The following is a 27,174-nucleotide window of genomic DNA, read 5'->3' on the forward strand; positions in this document are numbered from 1 at the left end:
GGCCAAACTGTGATGAGTTTTTGAATCGGTTTGGCTTGTTTCAGAAGTGGTCTATATGCTGGAATTAGCATAACAGAGATGTGATCTGAATACCCTAGGTGGGGGCAGGGTACAGCCTTGTACGCGTTCTTTTCTGTTGTGTAAACAAAGTCCAGTGTGCTATTTCCTCTTGTTGCAAAGTTCACATGTTGGTAGAACTTTGGCAAAACTGTCTTAGTTTGCATGGTTGAAGTCACCGGCTATTATGAAAAAGCCATCGGGATTATTTGTTTGTTGTTCGCTGATGGCGCTGTACAGCTCACAAAGGATGTCCTTCGCGTAAGCACACGGGGGGATGTTAACTGCGACAATAACAATGGCCGTGAACTCCCGCGGCAGATAGAATGGTCCACACTTCACAAACATAAACTCCACTAGCGATGAACACTACACAGTACGATGTTTTGTCACTACACAGCATTATTACACCACTCTTTGTTGACGTACACACATAAACCTCCTCCGCAAGCTTTACCAGACAGTTCTTTGTCTCTGTCCGCTCGATAGCAGGCAAGTCCATATAGCTGAATAGCGACTTTTTGGTAAGGGTCGTTTAGCCATGTTTCGGTGAAAACAAACACACAACAATCCCTTGTCTCATGCTGTGTAGACCGACTGAGTTGAATTAAGTCCAATTTATTTTCCAGAGAGCGAACGCTTGAGAGCATGAGTGATGGAATCGCTGGTCTAGTGGGGTTAGCCCTTAGCCTAGCTCGTTTGCCTCCATGCCTGCCGCACTTCTGTCCCTTCTGACACCACCAGCGTCAGTGTTTTGTGCTGGTAGCGTCAGTAGGCGAGGCAGCAGTCTCGGGGTTCTACTTCAGCAGCAGACAGAGGCCTCTTAGTTTCTCAGTAGTCTCTGACTAGGTGTAAGCTGTTGTTTGTACATACTGCCGATTTCCAAAAGGCTCTGTCGATCATAGATGTGTTTCCGAGTGTTTATCTACTGGTTTTGCGATAAGGTGAGACTGTTTGACGACGAGGAAACGAGACTAACAGACATAAAAACACAGTTTTTGGGCCCAGAGTAGCCGCTGCATCGCATCGCCATCTTGGCTCTACATCCAAGATGTTACTGTAAACAGGTTATTGAAATGGTTAATGGTTTTTAAACTGTACAAAGTGTATTTTCTATCATCTTACTCTAACCCTACCCCTCACACAAAACTTTCTGCATTAAAAAAATACTTAATTCTGTATGATCTATAAGCTGTTTTTCTCATGGGGACCAAAATATGTCCCCACAAGGTCACAAAATATTTGATAAAAATTTTGTTTTTTTCATGTATTGGGAAGTCAGACAGCAGTCCACTTCACTAAATTTAGCTTGTTACTTGTACTTGTCAGCAGGAACCATAAAGTGATGTATAGTAGTTTCTTCACTGAATCAGAGGAACTGCCCTCACTTTTTCTATAGGGGGCTTTTGATTCTGGATAATAACAGAGTAGGATTAGACTGGTGTCTGGATAAAAGGACATGATTCCTCACTAACACACACACTAAAAACACACGTTCTTTGTTCCTTTTCTCCTTAACATACGTAGCTTGTTTAATTCTCTTGTGATTTAAAAACATTTCATTTACAAAGACTGTGAAACAATGCTGCCTAGCTAAATCATCAAAAAAACACCCTAAATTATCATAGGCATTGTCCATATGACTTGTACACTATAATGTTTGACTCAATAAGTAAGCTAATAGGATAAATAAGCAGCTTCTTTTATATCTGTCTCTCAGCATGTCCCATTTTCCTACAAATCTGAGTCTTCCTCTCCTTTATAGTAAAGGACTGAGAACATTGAGTCAGTTAAAAAAGCACAAGTCTCTTGCAAAAAAAAGGAGGGACTGAAGTTCCCTAGTGAGAAAACAATATGGCTGTACTGAGAGACACACTCCCTCTGTGACTTCCTCAGACGGGAGTATGACAGCTGTGACCAAACTCCAGCTTCAGAGGAGATAACAAGCCTTATTAGATGCTCACCACCCCACCCCCATCAACAGCATCTCTTTCTCTCTCTCACACACACAAATACACAAACTGCCTAATCTTCCCCCTTTCACATTACATTCTATTTTATCTATTATATATTGATCATATACATTTAAATGTGTAAAAATAACCTGTTTACAGTAACACTACATAACTTCCTAATCATGTCTACAATCCTCTAGACATGCAGCCAAGAATAAAATTATATTTTATTCTTTCTATCATATTCTGTGGTACATGTCAGTTTCACACACTCTACTGTATGATCATGCATACTGACATACACATAAACATTAACATACCTGAGCATCTCAAAGGCCTGATGTTTTATTGCAAGGTGAAGAAAAGAACAAACCAATTCAGCCAGATGACAGCATTATATTCTCATTTATTTAACAAATGAACAAATTTAACGAATGATGAAAACATTGTCTTAAAAAAAGAAACTGGAATCAATAAACACCTTGTAATTTCTTATGAGATGTTGTAGGTTGCTGTTTTTATACTATTTGTACAAAATAAGAGTCAAAACACAGTGACAAAACAATGATTCTATTTCAAACACAGAAAGCAACATGAAGTATCAGGACAAAGACACAAAGAACCAGAAAGAGTCACTCTGACGCATCAGTTTCTTAGACTACTGTCATTTATTTATCATATGTCTGTATCAGCATACCAGTAGATTTGGAACCTCATAGTAGAGTTTCCTTTTATAATTTTGTAATGCAATGAGCTATTTAGAGCTGCACTACAGTCACAAAGCATCAACAGGAAATGGTCTATGATTGGGGGTGTAAAATCACAAGGACGTAAACTGGTCAACGGATCACAACTAAATAAATAAGTATATAAAATAATAATAATGTCCTGCTGCCACAACACATGAATGAAGAATTGTGTTTAGACATAGGGAGATGGAGTTAGATACAAATTTAGATGAATAAAATGGACTTTTTGACACAATGGCAGACCCCACTGAATGTCCACCTGCTTTATTCAAGAGGACAAGAGACACGTTTGTGGGACAAGTTTCACTGAAACTACACATACACATGTCAGTATGTAGCACCTATGATAAATTGTTTACTAAAATTGGTAAGGGTTTTTGCTACACTTGAGTCCCAAGCATTCCTCCTTTCTGAGGGAAAAATTATAAAGATGGATTTGTTCAATGTAGTTAAAGTGCACAAGATAACTTTGACTGAAGAACAAAACAATGTTGGAAAACATAGCTTAGATTGTCATCATGGTTCAGTCAGCAAAACTTGAGGAGCTTCACTCACAGTAATGGAACAAAAGGGAACAGAGCAGTTTTCAATACATGGACACACAACATAGAACATGGACATACAAGCAGTAAGAAACAGACAACATAAAGTCGGTTTTCAAAAGAGAGATTTCTATATTCATTTGATTTCAGTGTCAGCACAGTGTATTAGCCCTGAATTATGGTGGAGTGTTGGGACCCCACTGCTGGCTGGCATGTAGGTAGTTGTCTTGATAAAAAATTCTTTGATGATTCTGTAGCATCTATCCAGGCACCCAACTCTGTTTGCTGTGGCTCTGCTGTGTGTTCGTAAACCCAAAACCCATGCCCATTCCTTGTGTCAGCGAGGAATCAAAATTGAAGTCGATCTCTTCTCCCGAGTCCATAATGTCATGTAAGAGTATAGACTCCATGTCACAGTCCAGGCTGCTGTAGAATACATCCATATCCAGGTCTGCTGGCAAACGCTCATGTGGGTAGAGCTGGTGAGGGTGGTGGAAGTTGTGGTGGTAACCTGTCCCCGTCCCCTGAGGTTGGCGGTACAGTCCATATGCGATACTGTGCTGATGTGGATCTGTGTAAATGTAAGGATGGTGTTGTGGGTATGGAGCTGTAGCAAGGTGGCAGGTGTCCTGTGAGATTTCCTGCATACCTGCAGGGATTGGGGGAAGCATGGTGGATGCTGGAAGATGTGCATTGACTGGGGGACTATATAGATAAGGGGCTTTATGTATGTACGGCTGCATGTGTCCATCACTGGGCTGAGAGTGGACCAATGCAGGCTGATGGTCTTGGCTCAAATTCCGAATAATGTTGATGCCGTGAATTGGTTTGGAGGAAGGGTTAGTGGTAGGGTTATTATTCTCACTCTGATGCAGATCTCTGGATCCTTGAGCAACCATCATTGAGTGGACCACATTTTCTTTTCCAAGTATCATATCCTTGACACAGAACTGGGGTACTCCTATGGTCAGCAAACTCTGGAGAGTGCTCGTGCCTTTGTAAGCCTGCATACTACTGGAGTTATCCTCTATAGTCTGCATGGAGGATTGGTGCTGAAGCAGGCCAACATCTGGCTGGCCATAAACTGTTTCACAGGTAGAGTCCTGCCCTTTCATGTCACTGGTGTATTGGTAAGAAGGCTGTTTATGACATGGGGATTGGTGCTGCTGGTAGCTAATTGTTGCTCTAGGATCTGCAAGACAGTGGGAAGCAGGTGAGTTGGTACTGGAGGGACTGGGGTACAGGTGTGGAGATGCCGAACAGGAAATTCTCTCCACTTCAGGTTCCCCCAATTCCGCCTCGGCTAGTATAGGTGATAGATGATCACTAAGAGTTGAAGCTAAAGAGCTGCCAAATGAATGGAGATCCGTCCAGGTCTCAAACTCCTCCTTAACCACCACATCACCTGTTCCAGACTTCTTAGAGGAACTACAATGCTCGGGAGAGCTACAGAACCCCAACATTGTCTCTGTACCCTGCTCTGCTTTCATAGCCATTTTCTTACGGTTCACTCGCCCTTTGCTCTTCAAGTGCTTGGTGCCATTGTCCATTGATACAGCTCTACGGCGAGGAGCTTTTCCTGGCTTCACTCCATCAGGATTCAGCATCCACCACGAACTCTTTCCAGTTCCCTCGTTCTGCACACGGATGAAACGTGTGTGCAGGGACAAATTGTGGCGGATGGAGTTCTAGAGAAAGAGAGAGAGAGAGAGAGAGTGGGGGGAATTTTTTTTTTTAAATACACTCATAAACTGTAATATAAAGTGCAGTACAATGTTAAAGTCTACTTTTTTATATATACTTGTGTATATAATGTAGTGTGTATCCAATGAACAAGACAATAATTTAAGCACATTAAAGTATATTCAATGTACTATTAGCAATTTCAGCTTTCATTAGCCTATTAACTTTAGAAATCCAGACACTTTTGGACCAGTTTTGGAAAGATTAATTGCCAGTGTAATCATAGTGTTGTTATTTTTTAACTCTTTGAACTCTTGTTACTTTTGAAGCTTTTCAGTAGCTGAACACTTGTAATCTTTAAGCAGTGGGATAGCATGTTACATTTTCCCTGACAATATTTTAGGAATCAAATTATGTTTAAGGTATTCTTAGATGTTTAAGAACTAAATTTATTCTTATTCTTATATCTTGGTATTCATTCTTTTATACATGGAATTAACAGGTTCAGTTTCACTCATGTACTGTTAATTCAAAGCTATTCTAAAACTGATTTCTTACAATAAATTTTAATATGTAAGTTTATAAGATAGTATGTATAATATATGCTTGAGTACTTCCTCATAGAAGTGAATATATATACAGTACAGGTCAAAAGTTTGGAAACATTACTATTTTTAATGTTTTTGAAATAAGTCTCTTCTGCTCATCAAGTCTGCATTTATTTGATCAAAAATACAGAAAAAACAGTAATATTGTGAAATATTATTACAGCTTAAAATAATAGTTTTCTATTTGAATATACTTTAAAAAAAATATTTATTCCTGTGATGCAAAGCTGAATTTCAGCATCATTACTCCAGACTTCAGTGTCACATGTGACATCCAGTCTATCACATGATCATTTAGAAACCATTCTAATATTCTGATTTATTATGAGTGTTGGAAACAGTTCTGCTGTCTAATATATTTGATGAATAAAAGGTTAAAAAGAACTGCATTTATTCAAAATAAAAAAAAATTGTAATAATATATATTCTAATAATATATTTTCTTTACTATCACTTTTTATCAATTTAACACATCCTTGCTGAATAAAAGTATTGATTTTATTTAAAAAAAGAGAGAAAAAAAATTACTGACCCCAAATTACTGACCAGTAGTGTATATTGTTATTACAAAATATTTATATTTTAAAAACATAGCTTCTTTTTTTTTTACTTTTTATTCATCAAAGTATCCTAAAAAAGTATCACATGTTCTGAAAAAATATTAAGCAGCAGAACTGTTTCCAACTTTGATAATGAATCATCATATTAGAATGATTTCTAAAGGATCATGTGATAATGATCCTAAAAATTCAGCTTTGCATCACAGAAATAAATTATAATTTAAAGTATAATACATTTAAAAACAATTTATTTTAAATTGTAATAATATATCACAATATTACATTTTTTTCTGTATTTTTGATCAAATAAATGCAGGCTTGATGAGCAGAAGAAACTTCTTTCAAAAACATTAAAAATAGTAATGTTTCCAAACTTTTGACCTGTACTGTATATAAATAATATAATAATATAATATTAATATTAATAAGCCACTCTGTCAAAGGAGTAAACATAATTACAGACCAAGTATACGTTTTGAATATCTTAAACACAATATCAATTACCAGTATAGGCCAAATATATAATTAAGTCTGATAAATACATAAAAAATATACAAAAATGACAAGTTGGACATAAAAATGTGCAGTGTGCGCTGTCATAGGGAGGATGTTGATTGATCGCTGGCTCAAAGCTTCTGACTTTGGGCTCTTTCCATTCATTCAAATTTTCATTCATTGCCTTCTTTTTACCCCAGGATCAAATCACATAGATAAGGCCTAATACTCTTCTCAGACTCACCATCAGTCCAGCATTAGGAATGTTTAGTGTAAAGCTTTTAATCTTACATATTCTTAATAAGTCACACTGAATATACTGACACATTTTAAGGTAAAGTGTGTAATTTTGGGGCACTGGCAGCACCAAGCCAACTGAGAGAGAGCCAATATTATCTGATGAGTCACTCAAACACAGAAGGCAATGTTTTCAAAGTGCCACCGTGTTTACACTATTTAGGTTAATTAATCTACTAATCTAATAGCATAAAAATCAACATTGTTTAAAGCAAAGCTTGTCTAAGACAGTAGGAACAAACTGTGACATTTGCCAACACTGGAAAGGCCATCGGAAAGTCATTAAGTCTGAGATTCCCAGGGGTTTCTGAACTTTTCATGATCTGCAGGTGGTTTGTTAAATTGTGATAGAAATCCCAAATTAATAAATATATATGATTTAATAATTTTAAGTGAAAGGTGAAAAACTAAAATGTTTCATTCTTTACATTTAGAGCATAACCTTCTGGTTATTTCAAGTAAAGAATTAGGTCTCACAGAGGTGCATCTCATACAAAAGGTCTCCTAAGGTAACAATACAAAGAGAGTAGCCATGGAAACATAAAGAAAAAGAAAAAATCATCTTTAGTGGTTTTGGACAGACAAACAGGGATCCTTATTATTGAGCTGCAGTAAAACAGGGCAATTTTCAGATGTTCATGAGCATAACACCTCTAGAAACTGGAAATAACTGCCATTAATATCTCTGAATGATACCCTAAATAATTCTTCTGGGTATTACACATAATTCAAGGCAAATCCTTATTTACCAAATTGGGTGAATAACTCAATGCCAAGGCAAAAATTGCACTTATTAGAGGTGTACTGCTCTGACAATGACAATGACTTTGATTATGTGTTGGATAATTAATGGTGGTTAACAGATCGTTCAATAAGGGGATATACTGAATGTTCATTTAGACGACATAGGTGCAGCCCAGAGGTAAGATATCATGCAGTGTCTCTCTCTAAGGCATTTTATGTCTTGTATACTTTCTCCTGCTCCTCCATTTTCCTGTGCAGTAGAGAAGAACTACTGGGAAAGCTAACTGGCATTGACACTGTGTCTGCTCCTGTAAAACAAGAGGAGAGAGGCTGTGTCAAAGGCTATAAAGTCAACATTTCCACCTTCTGCAGCTCAACTAGAACACTTCCAGGGACTTTTTTAATTAACCACAGACTCCAGTCAGCTCATGGAATGCCCTGACAGCACAAATGAACAAAATACTTCCTCTTTTGCAAATGAACTTGTTACAATTCAGAACTCATAATTTATTTATGACTGAAATGTACAATGATGCAGCTTCTCAGAAGAGTATTTTCTGATTAAGAGTTTAAAATCCTCAGAAATGGTTACACAACTTAGAGTTTTTGGTAACACTTTTTATTGATAGTCCACTGTAAACATTCTACTAACAGTAAGTAACTTTGCAACCACATGTAAACTAGCAGTCATTAGAGTATTAGTAGACTGTCTGCTTGATATCCTCTAACACTTTGTTTTGATGGGTCCACAACACACTGACTGTGAGAAACTTTGCAAGTATATGTCAACTTATTCTACAAATCCTAAACCTAACCTAACAGTCTACTCTGAGAATTAGTAGACATGTAGTTGCAAATCAATGAGAATTAGCTGACATGTTGCAATGTAGTTAGTAGAATGTTTAAAGTATATATATTTGAAAATGTGTTAAAAGAAAATGTGTTTGGCATGCATACAGTATAATACGCTGTTATGATACAAAATTTGTTGTTATACATATAATACGTAGTTTTCATATACATATGATACCCCACAACCCTAATCCAACCCATTGCGTAGCATATACATGCCAAAGCCAATTTTTGCGTATCAGTACCACAAGTTTTTGTTTTTATTTGCCGTACTATTTATACATACTTTCATGTGATCGGTTATATGTTCTGGGAATATGTAGGTTTGGTAAACAGGTACATAATTCTACAAAAAGCTTCAAAGCAACAACAAAAGCATGTGTACAGCTACACACTTTAAAATATCTTCATGACAGTGAATTCCACTCACGTAACTGCAGGGGGCAGTTTCTTTGGATTTCCCCCCTTTCTCGCTGCGTTAAGTAGATTGCTTTAGGACAGCTGGAGATCTTTTCCCCAGTCTTGTTTGTGCATAATTGCTGATGAATCTCTCTGCACCTCCTCTGTTTGCTCAAGGGAATGTGTCCCAGAGGTGAGGTCCAGATACTTACGAGCACCACCATGAGACTCTACCATCCTGACACCATTTGCCACCCATCTGTCTGCTCCAGCCACACCCAGCCTGCATGTTCATTATGCTGATCCCTTGATGCTAGCAATCTTCTTTGACCTGCTCACTAGCCCTCTAAGCCATAGAGAGCTACGGTTATGTAAAGTATTTTTGTAGGCCACCTGGTTGGTATTAAGAATCAACTTAAATAAATAAATGAATTAATTGAAATAAAATAAAATAACAAAATATGGAATGAAGAATATTGAAGCCTAATTACAGTTCTGTCATGACAACCTCTCAGAGGGATTGGCATGGTAATATACATGACAATGTTTATGTATTTGGTTTTGGTGGAATAAATCTGCTACACTGCTGCTGCGGCAGAGCAAGACTTGCTACTGCCAATACATCCACAACATGCTGCTGTGAGCATGTAAGAAATACTGTTGCTGCAAATATAACATACAGGAAATAACCCCCATATAGCATACATGAATCACCTTGTAGCAGATCTATACAGGTGGAGCTGGGGAAGGTGGAGAGTTTCTGAAGCAAGCTGCAACTGCCACGGCGAGCACTAGTCATAATTTGAATGTTAAGCAGCGAGCTCATTGGCTACCGATACAGGAGAGAACCAATCAGCTGTGCCATGTAATAATGTTGTCATTAGGTCAGACTGAGTAAGACCTATCGGACTGTGCCATCTAGAATTTCATGCCAGAACTCTGTATTTGCCAGAAGTACAAACTTTTTCAGTTTTTATTAAAGAAAAAAAAAGATAAAAAAAAAGGTTTAAAACATATTAAAAAACAGTTTTTACAATAGTTTATGTTTGGGGAAAATTTATGCAAAATGATTTGTCCAAAAAAAAAGTTTTGTCAGCTAAAAACTATTTCTAGACTTTTAATGGAAATGTTTTGTGTGTGTTATATAAGCTTGTGCTTTTAAAAGGAAATAAAGAGTTCTGAGGTCCATGAAGAAATTTGGGTTTGGAGGGTTCAAGGCAAATTAGAAAGGTAAACACATTTGGGAATTAACACTTGTTTACTCGTCCATTCGCAGCACAATATTTATTTGCCATTCCTAAATGTGCAAATATTAGTCTCAGCCTCAGATGTCATGCCCCCGGACCGCTGGATGAATGTGTGATGCATACGGCACACAAAAGTGGAAACACTTCAGGAGTTTTGAAGTCATCATCGGATTGGTTAAACTATACAGGATTTCTGGGAGACGTGTGTGTGGCGTTCTTTAATGTTCTGCCTGGAAACAAAGATGCCATTCCCTCACGAAAGAAGAAAGACATAGTGATTACGACTGTGATGACCAGCGCTTATCAGGAACAACTAAACGCTGGATTTTCAAAAGTATGTGAAATACTCAAAGTTAGCGGCATATAATCTTTAAAATACTTCTGAGAGTTTTTCACACCGGTCTGTTATTGTGGCAACATTTCCACGCCTCGAAAGGTGACGCTGAACAAAATTGAACTTTGATTGGTTGTTTGACATGTCCTTCAAACGGCCTCATGGGCGAGCCTTGGCCAATGAAAGCTGCCATGGATTCCAGACCTTCAGCCATCGGTCTGAAGGTCTGGCTACACGAAACAATGCAAATATTAGCTGCTTCTAATTCACTAGAGAAATATGTCTGATAGATAGTAAATCTTCTAAAAACACATCTAGGCCCAAATTCTAAGAAAAAAAATTAATTATTAAACAAATAATAATTTTTCCAATTTACTATTAAAGGGTTTTAAGTAAATCTCTGACCACAGAAAATTAATAATGAGATACTTTATGTATTATAATAGGGCTATAAAAAAAATATAGTGTCCTTTTTCCACTAAAGACACTAATAAAAACATGTGGTTAAGATTTAGAACTGATTGCACACCAAACAACCACATAATAGAAACCTTTTAAAATCTATTTTTTTATTTTTCCTGAATTGCATGGAACCATAATAACATTAACAGCCCTAGAAGAGCCCTAGAAATGTGCTCACTCCATTGTCTGCTTGAGGGTAATGGAAATGGTGGGTGATTCTTGGCTTGCTGTGTGTTAATTGCCATGAGCAGGCTGTGTTTCCCGCAGGATCTGTGGGTGTGGGTGCTAGTCAGCGTGGGTTAGGTAGTTATAAATAGTGCCACCATATTAGCTGAGCATCTGAGAAGCAGACAGGAGATCGGAAAATCCAGAATCCTGTGCCAGTATTGCTCAGCTTTATGGGTGCGACCTGGGATCCCCCTGTCCACAGTCCACAAAAATCACCTCAAAATACAATACGTCACAGTCATGTTACCAGGATATCTCATCTACTTTACTGGAGGACATAAGCAACTGTACACTTTCAGAAAAAAAGGAACAAAAGATGTCAATGGGATACCCTTTCAAAAGGTATTAATATGAATCATTTAGATACTAATACAGACACTTTAGGTAAAAGTATGTACTTTTAAGTTACCAATATGCATCCTTTAGGGGTAAATAAGGTGCAAATGTATACTAGCTTTTGTACCTTTATTTCTGACTGTATAAGACAAATGCAGGCAGCAGTTTTCATCTTTGCATAATCTCATCACAGCAATAATAATCTGATTTCCTTTATTGCAAAGGTCAGTGCACCTCTAATCACAATTGAATACACATAATTCACTATTTAATTCTATAAAAGCAAATATGTGAGGTGTGTGTTTAGCATGGAAAATGGAGAATTATCAAAGTGATGTGCACTCTTTTTCTATGGCAATGCAAAAACCTTTAGATATTGTACACTTGTACATTTTTATATGTTTAGATAGACACTGAAATGCACAGTATCAAAACACACACACACACACACACACACACACACACATACATACATAAAATAATAATAATCATAATAATAAATGGTCCCACTATATATTAAGTGGCCTAAACTACTTATATCAAAAACTAAAAAAAATTACTTATTGTGTCCATATTTTATTGCGAAACACTTCTGCTGCTGTTGAGGTGGGATATGGGTAAGGTTATTGGGACAGGTTTGGTGGTAGGTTTAAGGGTTTTAGGGGTTGTGTGGGTTAAGGTGAAAGGGATGGGTCAACAGTGTAACTATAAATGTAATTACAGAAATTATTAATTACAGATGCAGGTACTTTAAAAACATGTACATTATGTACACAATAAGTGCATTGTATCAAATGATTAATTTAAGGCCACTTAATCTAAAGTGGGACCAAATAATCTTTAATGTAAAAATTACCTTTATGAATACCGGAAGCTTTAAAGAATAAGAAATTGAGCTTACTGAATTAATGAAATTGAACAAAGTTAACACATACCTACTTTGACATTATAAATGGTTTCATTCTGTTCTTTAATTCTTTGATTTTATTCAGACATACAAAACTGCATGTGTACATTTTACATTTGAACACCGACTAATATAAACGAGGTCCCCCTGTCCATGTAGACATTGTCAGCTCTCATTTTAAAGTCAGCCATCCCATAAATAAATTAAGCTCAGACACTTTAAAGGCCACATTCAGGCTGTATGCCATGCCCCAGTCACGCTATGCAGAGTAATAACCCACACACATATGCACGCTTGGCACAATGGGCACGCTTGGAGCAATACTACTAAGCGACCAGTTGCTAAGGAGACCCATGAGAAAGGCAGGGTTCTTGTTGCCATAGCAGCCTTTTTTCCTCCTAACCAGTTTCCTTTCCCTGTGGAAGTGACATGGGTGAGTTTAGGGGGGAGGGGCTGGGATTCACTCACGCATGATCGGAGAAAGCAAAAGATGCAGGTTGCTTGACTTGACTAATAGCTGAGAAAGGAATGATTTTAAGATTCATTTCAACTGGGTTAATTAGCATGTTAGGGATTGCAACAGGCTAAAACACAGGATAGACGAAATGTGTTTAGGACTTTCAGTAAAACAATCAATGATTCATTTATAAACTAATGATAATAACGTATTTTAAAGCATGGTTCTGATTGTAGACAGCAATATTATTTGCATTTACCTCTGCGTTAGATTAGCAAACACCAAAACATGAACATTTAAACAGTAATGCTTTTTTGTTTGCCATGTGGAGCTGCTGCCTATGTAGTGCATTCCAAATCAGTCACTCCATTTCAGTTAGGATGCTGCCTTAAATAAACACTGAAATAACAATGGTGTCTGTTGGCGTTTTGAAATGAGGAGGCAAAGATCCCTTTCTGCTTATAGATGATCTCAACTCTGGCCCTCAAGGTCCATTTTCCTGCAGTGTTTAGTTCCAACCTTGATCAAACTCTAGTATTCTAGTAATCCTGAAGATGCTGGTTTAGCTTGTTCAGTTGACATAGCTGTTAAAGTCTTTGTAAGTTAGACTCAGATAAGGAGTGGCAAAAACAAAAAACAATAGCTACCATGATTTCAACTTAAATTTCAGATATCTGTTGCTTTGCAAGTGTAGACAAAAAAGTATCAAGAGAATATATATGATAAATGAGGATAAGAAACAACATGCCGCTTTCCTGATGTTAGTGGTAGGAAAGCTGGGTAATTACATATGTTCATCTCCTTGATGAACTGCCAGCTATTTCCCGAAACAAAAAAACCCAATTAAGTCACTCTGAGTTAGAGTCTGATAGTAAATGTGCAGCAGAGAGAGAGATAGAGTGAAGAAGGCAGAGTCGAAAGTAAGGGCAGAAGCTTTCAGAGATGGAGAAGAGAAACAAAAGAGATGCATCATCTCTGAGATCCTGGACACGAGATGCTGAAATATTAATGTGCATTTCGGCTCCGACTGCTGAGTCCAGTGTCTGCGGTAATAAGATGGAGCATGAATGGCTGATACATGTCTGGAGGAGATTTTGGTAGTGTGTGTTTAAAAGAATATTGGGGTAGGTTGTGACCTTCTACGGATTCTCTTGAAAAGTAAAGTGAGATTAAGTGTTACGGCATGAACCTTGCAAAATTAGGTGAATCCATTGATTATTTTCATTTAAAAAAGTTATATTTGCTAATCTGCTAATTTTGCTTCCCAAAAGATTGATATATACTGTGAATCCTGACTCCCTGGAATTTGCCAGCTAGTGTAACTGGAACTAGTAAATTTCGGTTGTCACTGAATTAATCAAACACAATTGCATTTCCTGAACGATGATGTAATTTGTGATTAAGCATTATAGTACAATGCATCATTGAAGAAATGAACCAAAGTGTACAGTTCGAGAAGCATCTAGTGGTTTTCCTAGATTTCCTTTGTTCCTTTCCAACTTTTTTTTTCTCTCTCTCTCTCTTTATTTCTGTCGATCGAGAGAGAGAGAGAGAGAGAGAGAGAGAGAGAGAGAATAAAAAGGGTAAGGTCCCATGGCCACAAACTCTGACCTTTAATACAAGTTGACTCTCATGGTAAAGCAGCAACTATCATATTGTCAACCAAGCCAACAATGTACACACAGGCACCACACAGATGCTTACTCAAGACATGAAGCCTAGACAGACTCAATGGTGGAGAGAAAGAGAGTAAATCACTAAAGAGTACCAAGTTGAATGACTTGGGTAAATGCCAGTGAATATCTCTCGGAAGAAAGGCAATAATCTGATTAGGTTTAGGATACATGACTCATAAGCAAGTATGAGAATTATATTTAAAAAAAAAATAGTTCATTCAAAAATGAAAACACTTTTAAAGGGGTCATATGATGCTTTTTTTTTAGATCATTATTTTGTGTATTTGGTGTAACAGAATATGTTGACATGCATTAATGTTAAAAAAACACATTTTTTTAAATACTGTACATTATTGTAGGTCCTCTATGCCGCGCCTCTCTCAAACGCGTCTCTCAAAAGTCCCTCCTTCTGACAAGCGCAGTCTGCTCTGATTGGCCAACTGACTGAATGCATTGTGATTGGCCGAACACCGCAAGCACTCGTCGGAAATGTAACACCCCTTTTCATAATCGCGAACTTCATCTTTCAAAATAAATGAAAAGACAGTTAATAATGTCCTTAGATTTACCATCAGTTCAAGCCCGAAAGGGGAACAGAGTCACATGACAGACACAGTGATGAAGCTCCTATGTGTTTGCAGTACACAAGCCACGGTTAAAACAGCTGACTCCACTGTGTGACCCTGCCTCTCTCTTTCTCTCTCTCTCTCTCTCACACACACACATGACGCACAAAACTCTGCATTTGAACAGTCAACAACTTAAACTAATAACAAAACATACTTACAGTAGCTGATTCAGAAGCACACGATTGTCGTAGCAAAGTTTGAATTACCTCCTCTCCTAGGTTCACGAAACATCCATAAAATGTGTTGCTGTTCTGCTGTAAGAATCTTAAAGATTCCTAAATGCATCTACTTTTGGAAGACCAAATAAAGTGCTTTGGCCTAAATACACACAGCACCTCCCTGAAATAGCTGCTTCAACACTAACTGCGGTTACTGAAACCATGCCTTCTTTCTTTGCGTGAACATTTGGGCGGCATTATGCAAATATTTCCACATAGATAGATATGTGGGAGCATGTTTGAATGAGCCGTTTTGGTTGGGGGGGGGGGGGGCGGGTTCGGGGTGGCAGAGTCTTAACTTTGATAAAGAATATCTCTTTGGATTTGAGAATTTAGTCTTTGCAACTTTCAGATCCTCTTCATGCACCAAGAGCTTGTAACACTTCAAAGAGAAATGAAAAACTGAAATCGCATCATATGACCCCTTTAATCAATTATTTATTCACCCTGATGTCATTCCAAACTGGCAAGACTTTGTTTCTTTGTACATATGAAATTTGTACATATGAAAGCTGTATGTATGTATGCTTGTTTGAGATATTCAAGCCACACATAGTGGTGAAATAGAAACAATATTGAGCAATGACTCAGGAAAAAAGTTTTTTGGAAAAGTTGAAATAAAAAAAAAAATCTTGAATGTGCTGATAAAGAAGAACTGCAGAGAAGTTTGGGAAAAAGAGATGAAGAGAACAAATGAAAGATGGAGCATAAAAGAGTTGCATAATGGAAGAGATAAAGAGCATGGGTTCATGCAGGGCTATCTGCTGGCTCCGAGCTCAGAGTTTACATGGATGGAATAGCAAACATCCAGCCTTCAGACTGACCTACTTTTATCAAACAGCACATGGCCACATCTCAACCGTGTGTACCTCCCTCAGCACCTCAATTACCCCTGCTGAGTACACTGTGCACATCCAGTTCTTACTGCTGCTATTTTGAACAAATCATTTCTAGTTCCGTGGTGTAATTCCTGTGGTTTTGGATTAGTTTTGACTTCATATTGAGTACTTGGTTATTAAATAATTTCCTGATTGACTTTAGATGTTGCCTTTTGAATTCACAAGGGCTCCTGAAAACCACATTGCCTGTCTGTCTGTTTGTTGTACTTCTCTACTCTACTGCTCAGCTCCTGAACACATTTACATCTGCACTCATCTGGACAGCTCCGAGTCAGTGCACATTAAAGAAGCAGCACACACATGCTGCGTCAAAGTGAGTTTTACTCTTTCCTTCTCTCAAACGTACTGATGCCCTCAGCCCTTGCTGTCCTCACTGTCAGGTAGTCACTTGCTATAAAGACCACCAGTGCAGGCTTTACAGGGGGCACTCGTAAGCTCACTTTTGTGTCATTAAATAACAAATAGGACACTCTGCATTCACATGAACAGAAACACACAATACTAGATCAAGTGTACCACTGGCACTTTTCTTCCATATTTGTGACAGAGCCTATATCAGCGCTGCTTCCCAGGAATCATAATGAGCCAGGACCTAGGATAACCCAACCAGTTTGAACAGTGTGATAGCCTGTCAGCGGTAACTGTGAATGGTGTGAGATATAGCCTCTACCAGACATCAATCACCACAGACGGCTCATTACCCAGCAACACACTAACATGTCATAGACTCTAAATCTGTCTGTGGGCAGTTCAGTACAGTCTCCAAACAGAACCACAACTCTCACTTTTATATACTCTGGACACTGCAAATATTAACACACCAGTAACTGCAGTAGCCAAAGCAACTCTACCATGTGTTGTTGGTGTAATGGAGACAATGGAACATTTGCAGCATGCTGAAATTATGAAACTGTTTGGGTTTGGTTACATAATTAGATGGAGATATTTGCTCCCTCAATGTCTGTTGTAGAAAAATACTACACTGTATAAAAGTAATTTTTACAGAAAAAATAAAAAATCTTTGAAAAATTCTACATTAAAAACCTGTTAATTAGTTAAATGTAAGTTACCTTTTTAACCATATCACCTTCTATAAATAAATAATGGCATATTTTAAAGACTGGCCACTTCTGATTCATAAAGTGGCATGCATATTATGGTGGATATCAGTACTTTTAAGGTAAGGTAAAAATCAGATTTTGGTAGTTCAAGTTGACTGTTTTATTAACAATATGAGCCAGATTTACTAATAGCTTGCGTCCTCACAAACTCTCTTTTGGTGTGAAAAAAGAGAAAAAACTCCTGTCAATATTTACTAAAAACACAGTTTCAATTTCAGACACATTTTTATGGCGAGAACAATATTTATATAAATCATGCAATGTGATTGACTAAGGTTTGTGACAGTAAATTTACTGGTATTTGCGCGATTATTTAACAAAAAATAACTGCATGTCTTAACACTTGGTAGACAGTGTTGGTCTTTATGGAAATGATCCAGCTGTGTCTGTGTTCTTTTTGTTTTTTCATTATCAGTAGATGAACTTTATACTACCTTCAATGCTTTTGTGGGATTGCGGTGGCTTGACACTAATTTGCCATTTCATAAATCTGGCCCAATATCATGAAATATATGGTTATATAGGCCTGTTCACTTCAAGAACAGTAACTGTAAAGATAGCTATAATACTGCATTAGAGTCCACACAATGCAGTATAACTTTATTTTTATAAGCATGTGCTGCAGTTGTGTCATTTGCCTCGAGCTCTTTAAAGCAGGATGGATTCTGATTGGCTGATTTCAACAATATCATAACTCTGTGCCATTGTTATAGCTGTGGCGTTGACTCTGCTGTTCTTAGAAATTTAGAATGATTTTAAAACTATATCGATATCAATATTATACACGTTCCTAAAACATCATCACCATATTTTTACAGTATTTTTATTTTTCATGTAATTCTATCCAAACAGGTTTCTCAAACACTCCTACCTCCTCATCGTCTAACTCTCAAGTCATGGCATGAATGAACTGGCACAATAAACTGGGAAAGGAGGAAGTATTTTAACATGCAGAAAATGTTATACATGATCTTTAAAAAGTGTGAAAATTACACTTCACCAAATTTCACAATGGCTTGTGACTTGATAGACGTTTTTAACAATTGACATGCATTTGTCTCTGCGAGGGAGTTATTTTATACTGCCACTGAAAGCTACTCGAAGATTAGGAGGCCGTTTCATGTGTGTGCAGAGCTGAACATTTAGGCATCTATGTTTTCATGAGATACTGAGCAGAACAGACTGCCTGCAATTAAGATGAAATCTGCATTTCCTTGATAATAAGCCACGTCTGAATTATTAACAAGAGCTGTTCCCTAAAGGACTCAGTCTCTGAATGAGTTCATCAGCACACAAACACCCAACACACACTGTGCGTACATTCATTTGAGATGAGACACACAGCATAAAAAACACTAAAAGCACAAACATCAGACACGAAGACAAGCATATATGTATGCATTAAACACATCCATGGATATGTGTAATGGATTAACTTGCAAATAAGATAACCACCAATTAACAGGTTGTGAGATGATGGGAACTGAGGCCTGCCCCCCAGACCATGATAAATCCAATAAAATTGTATTTAGTTAGTTAACTTAATGTTTAAGTGCAAGTAACATGTTTATATACAAAATATTCACCCAAATAAATGACACCTGTCAGCGCAAGGCTGTTTAATATAAAAATCTTAACATTAAACATATTCTGTTGTTCATATTCATATTCTAGTATCAGATTTGTATGTTTGTTTCATGGGTTTTTATTAACGTCTTACACATGCATACAAGCTTCTGATAAACTCTTCTGATAAACTCAGATAAACTACAGTTTGAATGTGCCTTCCTACAAGCAGTAGAAAGTTTTCAGTGCTATGATATGATTAAATCATATGATAAGAAACTAACCTGATTTTAGCAAAGAAATCCTAATTTCTGTTTTTTTAGTAGAGCGAAAGCCTTCTCTGACAAAGAAATCTCAGATTAGCAGCCCATATAAACGGTACAAGAATAATTTAATCTGTTATTGGGCGAAGAAAACTCCACTTTCAGTTTTAAACGCATAAAGTCTTAAAGGCACAATATGTAAGATTTTTTTTTTTGCATCATCAAGCTACGCCTTTGTTTCTTTGTTTGTTTTGAATACGCCCCCTCTAGTGGCGAAAACTTGCATATTGTGCCTTTAAGTCTGGTGAAGAAATCTCAAATTAGCAACACAAATTAATCTGCGTGCCGAAGAAATCCCACTGTCAGTGATATTAAAACTGGGCAACGAAGAAATCGCTGCAGTATATTTACATTTAATAGTGATTTGAGTGATGTTCCTCATCTCCCTAAATTAAAGCCTTCTTGTATCTATTGCGTATCATTGTAGTCTTTAAGGTGATGCAACTGAATAACAAATTAATGGTGTAATTCTAGCCTAGCTAACTAGTAATTTGCCATAGTCTGTGAAGTCAATGTGCTGTTTTGATTTGTAAATTAAGTTGTATGCGACACGTCATAACTGACTGGACTTAGTTGGGGAAGTTGTGGCCTAGTGGTTAGACTGTTCGACCCCTAACCCTAAGGTTGTGGGTTCGAGTCTCGGGCTGGCAATACCACTACTGAGGTGCCCTTGAGCAAGGCACTGAACCCCCAACTGCTCCCCGGGCGCCGCAGCATAAATGGGTGGCGAATGTTTGGGGTGTGTGTTCACAGTGTGTGTGTGTGATCACTGCTGTGTGTGTGCACTTTGGATGGGTTAAATGCAGAGCACGAATTCTGAGTATGGGTCACCATACTTGGCTGTATGTCACGTCACTCTTAAGGTTCCTATGCATATTTACAGCAGCGCAAGTTCTGCTCCACTTGCACATGTTGTAAGCTTGCATCGGTCCCTTAGCAACGTCTGACCTCGGCTCAATGTGATAACAGCACACAAGACCTCTGTGTAAAAAAAGAAATGCATGTAGCCAACATTAACTCTTTAGCAGCCATACAGGCTAAGCTAAGCCCTTTACCTCAACTGCTAGCTGTTAGCATCTGACTTACACTTAAATATTGAATGTAAAGTGTAACTTTCATACCACTTCTCTTTCTCTCTCCCCCTCACTCCTGGTTTCACTTCCTTTTTGTGCTATCTAAGAAAGAGGCTTCAAATAAATATTTTAAAGTGCGTGAATAAATCCAACCCCCTCTATAGATTTAAGTTTCAATTTCCATAATCGGTGACTGACAGAGGAGAATCTTGGCGGCAGGGATTTAATACTTTAACAAGACTCAAACTGACACAGGCAGAGTGAAAGACTGGATTTTTTTCGATCAGGTAGGGTACAAGTCATTTCTCCAACTCTTAAGTCTGCGCCAGGCTTCGGCTTTGTCTTTACATTCACCAACGATCCTTGGATCTCAGCTGACATCTTAGTTAGTTGATGGCAATTTAATCTTGATGGTTACTACTGGCAGCTGATATAAATAATTGCAATTAATCATAATTAATTTGTAATTATTTATATACGTTTCCTTTTAGAGCTAATTTGTTACATTTTTGAAGTGACATTTACCTTGCCAGTCTTTGTCTTCATACATCACATTTCTCAAGTTTTTTCACAGTTTAAGAAGGTTTAAGACAAGGATTAAGCCATAAAATCTACATATAAAATGTATTTAAATTAGTTAAAATATTTATTTATTTATTTTGTGACATTTATATAACATATAAAATGCATTTAAATTAGTAAAAATATGTATTTATTTATTTTGTGACATTCATATAACATTGAGTAAGAAAACTGTTGAAATCTGTTCATTTTATAAATGAATGAATGAATGAATTATAGCAACTTGTCATATACTAGTCGTAAGGACTACAAATCCTGTCCATTATATTTGTCATTCTTTACTATTGGGAAAATAACTAGAAATGTCTATCAGACTGTGCTTTTTAAGAAATAAAAAGCCCAAACATATTTGTGTGTGGTTTATTGCAACTAAAACATAATAACAGCTCAAATTTGATGCTGACAAATATATCTAAGGACAATACACTATACTTGAAAAGGCTGAAGTGCAACGTTCTGCTGTATTTCTGTGGAAGTAATTTTTGATAATTACATACCTTACATTTTGCATTTGGCAATGTTTCACACAATGTTTTTTATCAAAATATACACAGGTGAAATGAAGCCATAACCTTGTCTTGGCTCCTGCAGACAAGCAACCAGCCACCAGTTCTTCTTCACCATATAAGTAAGATTTTCCACATGATTTGTTTCCTGTATTCTTTTGCACTATTGCAAAGAAGCCATTTTTGTTCACGCTTAAAGAAGCAAACTGATCAGTAAATCAGAATTTCTCAGCAGAAATCTTTAGTGTCATGATATTAATCATATACTTTGTGTCAGTATTTTACGGTCTTTTACACAAATGCTGGAAGGAGCACTTCACTTACTGGTCTCCCATGATGCATTTTAAAAACTATCTTAAATAAATATTAGACAACAGACGTTATAATTGTTTTTGTATTTATATATACAAAATGTGAACCTGCTTGCTCTCTCTTTATTTGTCTGTCATCTATCTTTCTCTCTCATTGGCTCCTGACTCTTTGCCCTGCTGCCTTGCACCATTAAAGACCTTAAAGACATGTTATAAATAACACTCTAGTCACTTCACATTACAGTCTGACTGACTGCCTGGCACCGGTACTGACCCGCCTCACAATACCCTGGCAGCACATTACCAGCCATCACACTGACACACACACACACACACACACACACACACACACACACACACACACACACACACACACACACACACACACAGAATATCATCATGACATTCTTTCAAATGGTGTCTTAAAAATGTGCACACCCACAAGGGCACTGAAAACATAAAAAAAGAAAAGAAAGAAAGAAAGAAAAGACAATAATGAGGAGAGAGTAATTTTCTGTTGTGACAAGCAATCACTTTTATGCATCCATCAACAGGCTAACATTTTGCCAAAGACTAGTCTAGATCATAAAGCTTATTAGTATTTTTTACTTGTTTTTGTCATCATTCAGAGACTGCTTTCAGAGAGCATTTCCCTAGTAAAAAAGTAATATATTTCAAATACATTTATTTCATACTAAGTAAGCTATAGTTCAAATCTATTAACATATTTACTGACATATCACTCAAGACTTACTGATATAAAAAAATTATAATGAAACTTTATTTGGTGTAAAACTTTCTTAATATTAAACCTAAAATATATTTTAATGTCACTATTGATAAGGATTGTATGATCTTTGAATAATATTGGTCTTTAAATGCAAGAAAGCACTACTTTTGCACAAGTAAAGTGCATTATGTACAAAATTTAGCAGACTTTAATTATATACGTTTAGTACACCAAAAGTACGATTGCAGGGAATTTATATTAAGTACATAAAGTTGTAATTGTATTTGTAGTATACTTAGCATGAAATAAATGTATTTCAGATTACATTTTTTGAGGAAACTGTGATATATCCGTATTTTGTAAATTGAAAGTAAAAAATAAATAAATAATACAAACACAAATCTTTTGTAACATCATGAATGTCATTTTTGATCAGCTTAATGCATCTTTGCTCAATAAAAGTATTAATTTCTCAAAAAATAAATAAAATGAATGAATTAATTAAATGGTAAAATTAAATGGTTTCCACAAAAATATTAAGGAGAAAATGTTGTGTGTTTTTGACACACCAAAAAGAACCGGCTCATAGTTGAGTCATTTGAGAGAGTAAAGCTGACTACACTGGACAAACAGCACATGATTTTTTTGCCATTATTTTGTGGTACACTCTTTTTTTATGTCATCAACACTGAAGCTATCTGTTCCTCACACAAAGCTATTGAAAAGAGTTCCAAAAAAATCAGTTTTCTGGTTCTTTTTACTGTTTCAGCAACAGCGAAATGATACCTAATGAGGCAAGACAGACTAAAAGAATGTACAGACTCCATCTCTGTCATGTGGGGTTTGTTTAGTGCAACAGAGGGCGCTGCTTGCTATAGCAGCCTCAAGTCATGTTATCACATCTCTTCATCTACTAATTTCAACTAGACCACAGACAACCAGACCACAGACAGAGTGAAAGCACATCATTTACGTGCACTTGTCTTGGAAGTTACACTAAGCAGTTTTTACAGTTCACAACTGTGCTAATTATGTAGAAAATATGAATGTATGACTGAGTGTTCATCACAATACTAAAAACTATTTTGAGAAATCTGGGTTGGGTAACAATCTAATTTCTGTTTTATAAATGGATGTTGTCACTAAAATGATTGTCATTTTGATTCATACTCATTCTGTCAGGAGAACTATTCAATTTATGATAAAAAAAAAAGTTATTTAAATATTTTCAGTTTTTTTTTTTCATCTTAAATCAATAGGACTGTGTCAACAATTCCTACATGGTTGGCATAATATAATAAACATTTATTATTATTATTATTATTATTATTATTATTATTATTATTATTATTATTATTATTAGTAATAAATAACAACAACTGTAAAACGTTCAATGATATACTGACCGCTAAACAAGAATTGTCCATGGATTTCATTTCAGATATATTGTCACCATATGGTCATAGTATGATTAAAAAACTGATTTGATGAATATTGAAGAAATAAACTATTGGAACACAATCAAATGTCTGCCCTTGATGCTTGTCTGTCCTCTTTTAACTTTCCAGTTGTTTTTCCATTGTTTCAGACAGTAGGATATGCATTTTTCAACGTCAGGTTAAAGCTAAGAAAGTCATAAAGATAGCCTTCATCATGTGGGTCAGGGCGCGTCTCAACAGTTTTTTGCGGCAGTGGCTGATACTAATGCAGCTAATTCCCTTTCAACACACCTCTGAAGAGCTCATTTTAATGACACAGGCTTACATTTGTCCTGAAATTTGAGGGCTAAGCAGACTGTGGGTCCATTGTGAGGCTGCTAACTCATTCTATCTTTTTCTAGCACAGTCCAAGTGGCAAACTATAGTATCGATGTTATCATAGTATCCCCAATGTGTCTTTGTTGACACAGTTCAGCACAGGTAATCTAAGACATGCTTATGACAAAAGTATTGTTTGTCAGAAACACATGTAATATTTGTGGTTGATGTCGACTTTTCTGTTTCATGTGTAACAACATCAAGGTGAAAATTGTTCCACCTCACAATTAAATTAAAACAAATAGGTGGAAGGTAAGTAAATATCTTATTATTTACTATGATTTTCAATAGGATTCAGTAGGATCAGCAATCCATCCGGGGTGTTTGCCTGACTATTGCCCAAGATTGTTGGGTGGGCTCCAGGATACTTGCAATCCTACATAGAACAAGTAGTTTGAAAACTGGATGGATGGATGTTTAAACTTACCTCCACAAAGGTTATATTCCAATTATTTTATTTTATTTATTTTTTTTTTACCAAAAACTCATGAGTCGTATTTCTCTGAGAAGGTAATCACAGCAACAGTATGCCGCTCAAGTATTTTGTCTGTTAAGATCATTATTGCATAAAACATTGACAAAATACAACAAATACTATTCAGAACTAGACTTTAGTACCATAGCTGACCATTTGGATTTAGTTGGATAACACAACAAACTACACCTTGAAAAATTTTAGCTTCTATTTGAAGTAGTGCCAAAAGACAATTTGAGATGCACAAAATGTAACCCAACAAATACTTTCTCATTGAAAATCCCAACTAAAAGGCACTTAACGTATAATTTGAATGCTAAATAACCTGTATTTGTCTGATTAGTCCACAAGTGACAATTTTATTCAAAGGGATATTAACACTGAACAAGACAACATAATTAAGACAAATACATTTCATATATATATTACGTACTTGTCCTATCTTGTGAATAATGTGTATAGAACAAATAAGAGCTAAAATTATAGAGAGAGTTCAGAACTTTGAGACACCACTGAACAAAGACTACAGCTCTCTCCAAATAGAAAATAAAGGACAATTTAAAGGTGAGTTGTGCAGGAACTCTGATGAAGTAAATAATACTGGTGCTTGTAACTGTAAATTAATAAAGTGTGAAGTTCAAATCTGAAATAAAAGAAAATTACAAAGGTGTCATAATGAATCAAGTGTTTGGAATGAATCAGTCTGATTGCAGAGTATTGGAGCGGTGGGAAACTGATAAGGCATGATTACATTATGCAGAGGTTTCCCTCCTAAAATGCTTTGTGCTCCATCATCATCCACTTAGAAATGCTCTAGCAATTTTATGTGTATTATGAAATACACATTGTATTTTACTTACACATTTTGCACATCCTTTCTTTCCCACACCCATATTTTTCCTCTCTTTGCCTTTTTTTTTCTCTCTGTATGAAATAACCAGAGATTAAGAACGAGGCTCAGTCTTTCCTAAATGAATCTGTCTCAAATTAATAAAAGGTTCAGGAATAGGGTTCTAAATAGATGAGTGAACAATAATATTTTAAGAACGCTTTCATTTGCTCTCTTTACCCATTATGCACCCTTCATACATATTTTTTATTATGTACTGTATTATTATATAGTATTATGTATGTCTATACAGTACATATTAAATACTGAATATATATATACATATATATATATATATATATATATATATATATATATATATATATATATATATATATATATATATATATATATATATATATATATATATGCATTTCATGTAATACTATGACAAATTGCTGTGGAGTGTTAACTATTTTTAGCGCAAATCACCAAGTCAAGCACCTTGTAGCCTAAGTGTAACTTGACCAACAAACGTGAATTGTCATTGTGTGCACGCATGTATCATGTGTTACCTTCCATCCGGCAGAGCTGTTGCTGTCTCCCTTATCTTTAAAATAGGGCACATATCGGACCATCCAGTCGTAGATCTGAGACAGGGTGAGTCTTTTCTCGGGTGTGCTCTCGATGGCTCGGGTGATGAGCTCCGCGTAGGACTGGTTTCCCCACGCGTTCCGCCGGGAGGATGCCTTGGTTTTGCGCAGCGCAGCTCCCGTTAAGTCGTGAAATCCTCCGGCATCCAGCATCATCATCCTCCTCCTGCACGCTGGTGATGGAACATGATCCGAATCTACTTTAAATATGGACAGATTAAGCGACAGATCCGAGTTCACCTCACATGAGAAGTCGTTCGTCCAGCCGCATGAGCGAGGTCTGCTGACCAAATCCGTCTCCATATCCACCTGATGAGCCTCCGCTTCATCCTTCTCTATCATCATCATCATCTGTTCTTAATAAGCCGATGCCAGGTAGATAGTCAGGTGATACTGTATTCTCAGAAACGCCTCAATAAGCCCACCTCACAGAGGAGGAGTGAGAAGGGTGCTGTGGACGAGAGAGCATCACGTTGAAGTGAGTCTGGCTTGCAGAAATAATGGATGCATGTGTTCAGACAGCGGCTCATATTCAATTTCCATCCCGGTTTTAACTCACTCTGACCGCAGCAGCAGCAGCAGTATCCTCCTCCTCCTCGATACCGGTTATTACAAGCAAGACTGGAGCAGCAACAGATGACAGATCTTCGCATTGCACTGAGAACTAAAACTTCTCAATGCATTATGGATGTCGTAACACTGATACATATTTGGTAAAGTCCCAAACATATTCTGATTTACTCAGTTATACTGTAGGCTATTATTATAGTGTTTAAAAAAAAAAAAAAAAAAAAAAAAAAAAAAAAAGGCAGAAATACTGGGAAGACTCTACCCTGTTTTTTCACTCTATACCG

General features: G+C 36.7%; 1 protein-coding gene across 1 annotated transcript; it reads right to left on the reverse strand.

Moving 5' to 3' along the window:
* Positions 1-2,566: 2,566 nt before the first annotated feature.
* Positions 2,567-27,112, reverse strand: LOC122139938 (forkhead box protein O6-like). The gene is made up of 2 exons (XM_042740339.1): positions 26,243-27,112; positions 2,567-4,991 (listed from the first exon to the last, which is right to left on the reverse strand). Exons 1-2 carry the CDS (start codon positions 26,669-26,671, stop codon positions 3,564-3,566), a joined length of 1,857 nt encoding a protein of 618 aa, XP_042596273.1. The 5' UTR covers positions 26,672-27,112; the 3' UTR covers positions 2,567-3,563.
* Positions 27,113-27,174: the final 62 nt, after the last annotated feature.

Source organism: Cyprinus carpio, chromosome B16, assembly GCF_018340385.1.
Source record: "Cyprinus carpio isolate SPL01 chromosome B16, ASM1834038v1, whole genome shotgun sequence".
Taxonomy (NCBI): Eukaryota; Metazoa; Chordata; class Actinopteri; order Cypriniformes; family Cyprinidae; genus Cyprinus; species Cyprinus carpio.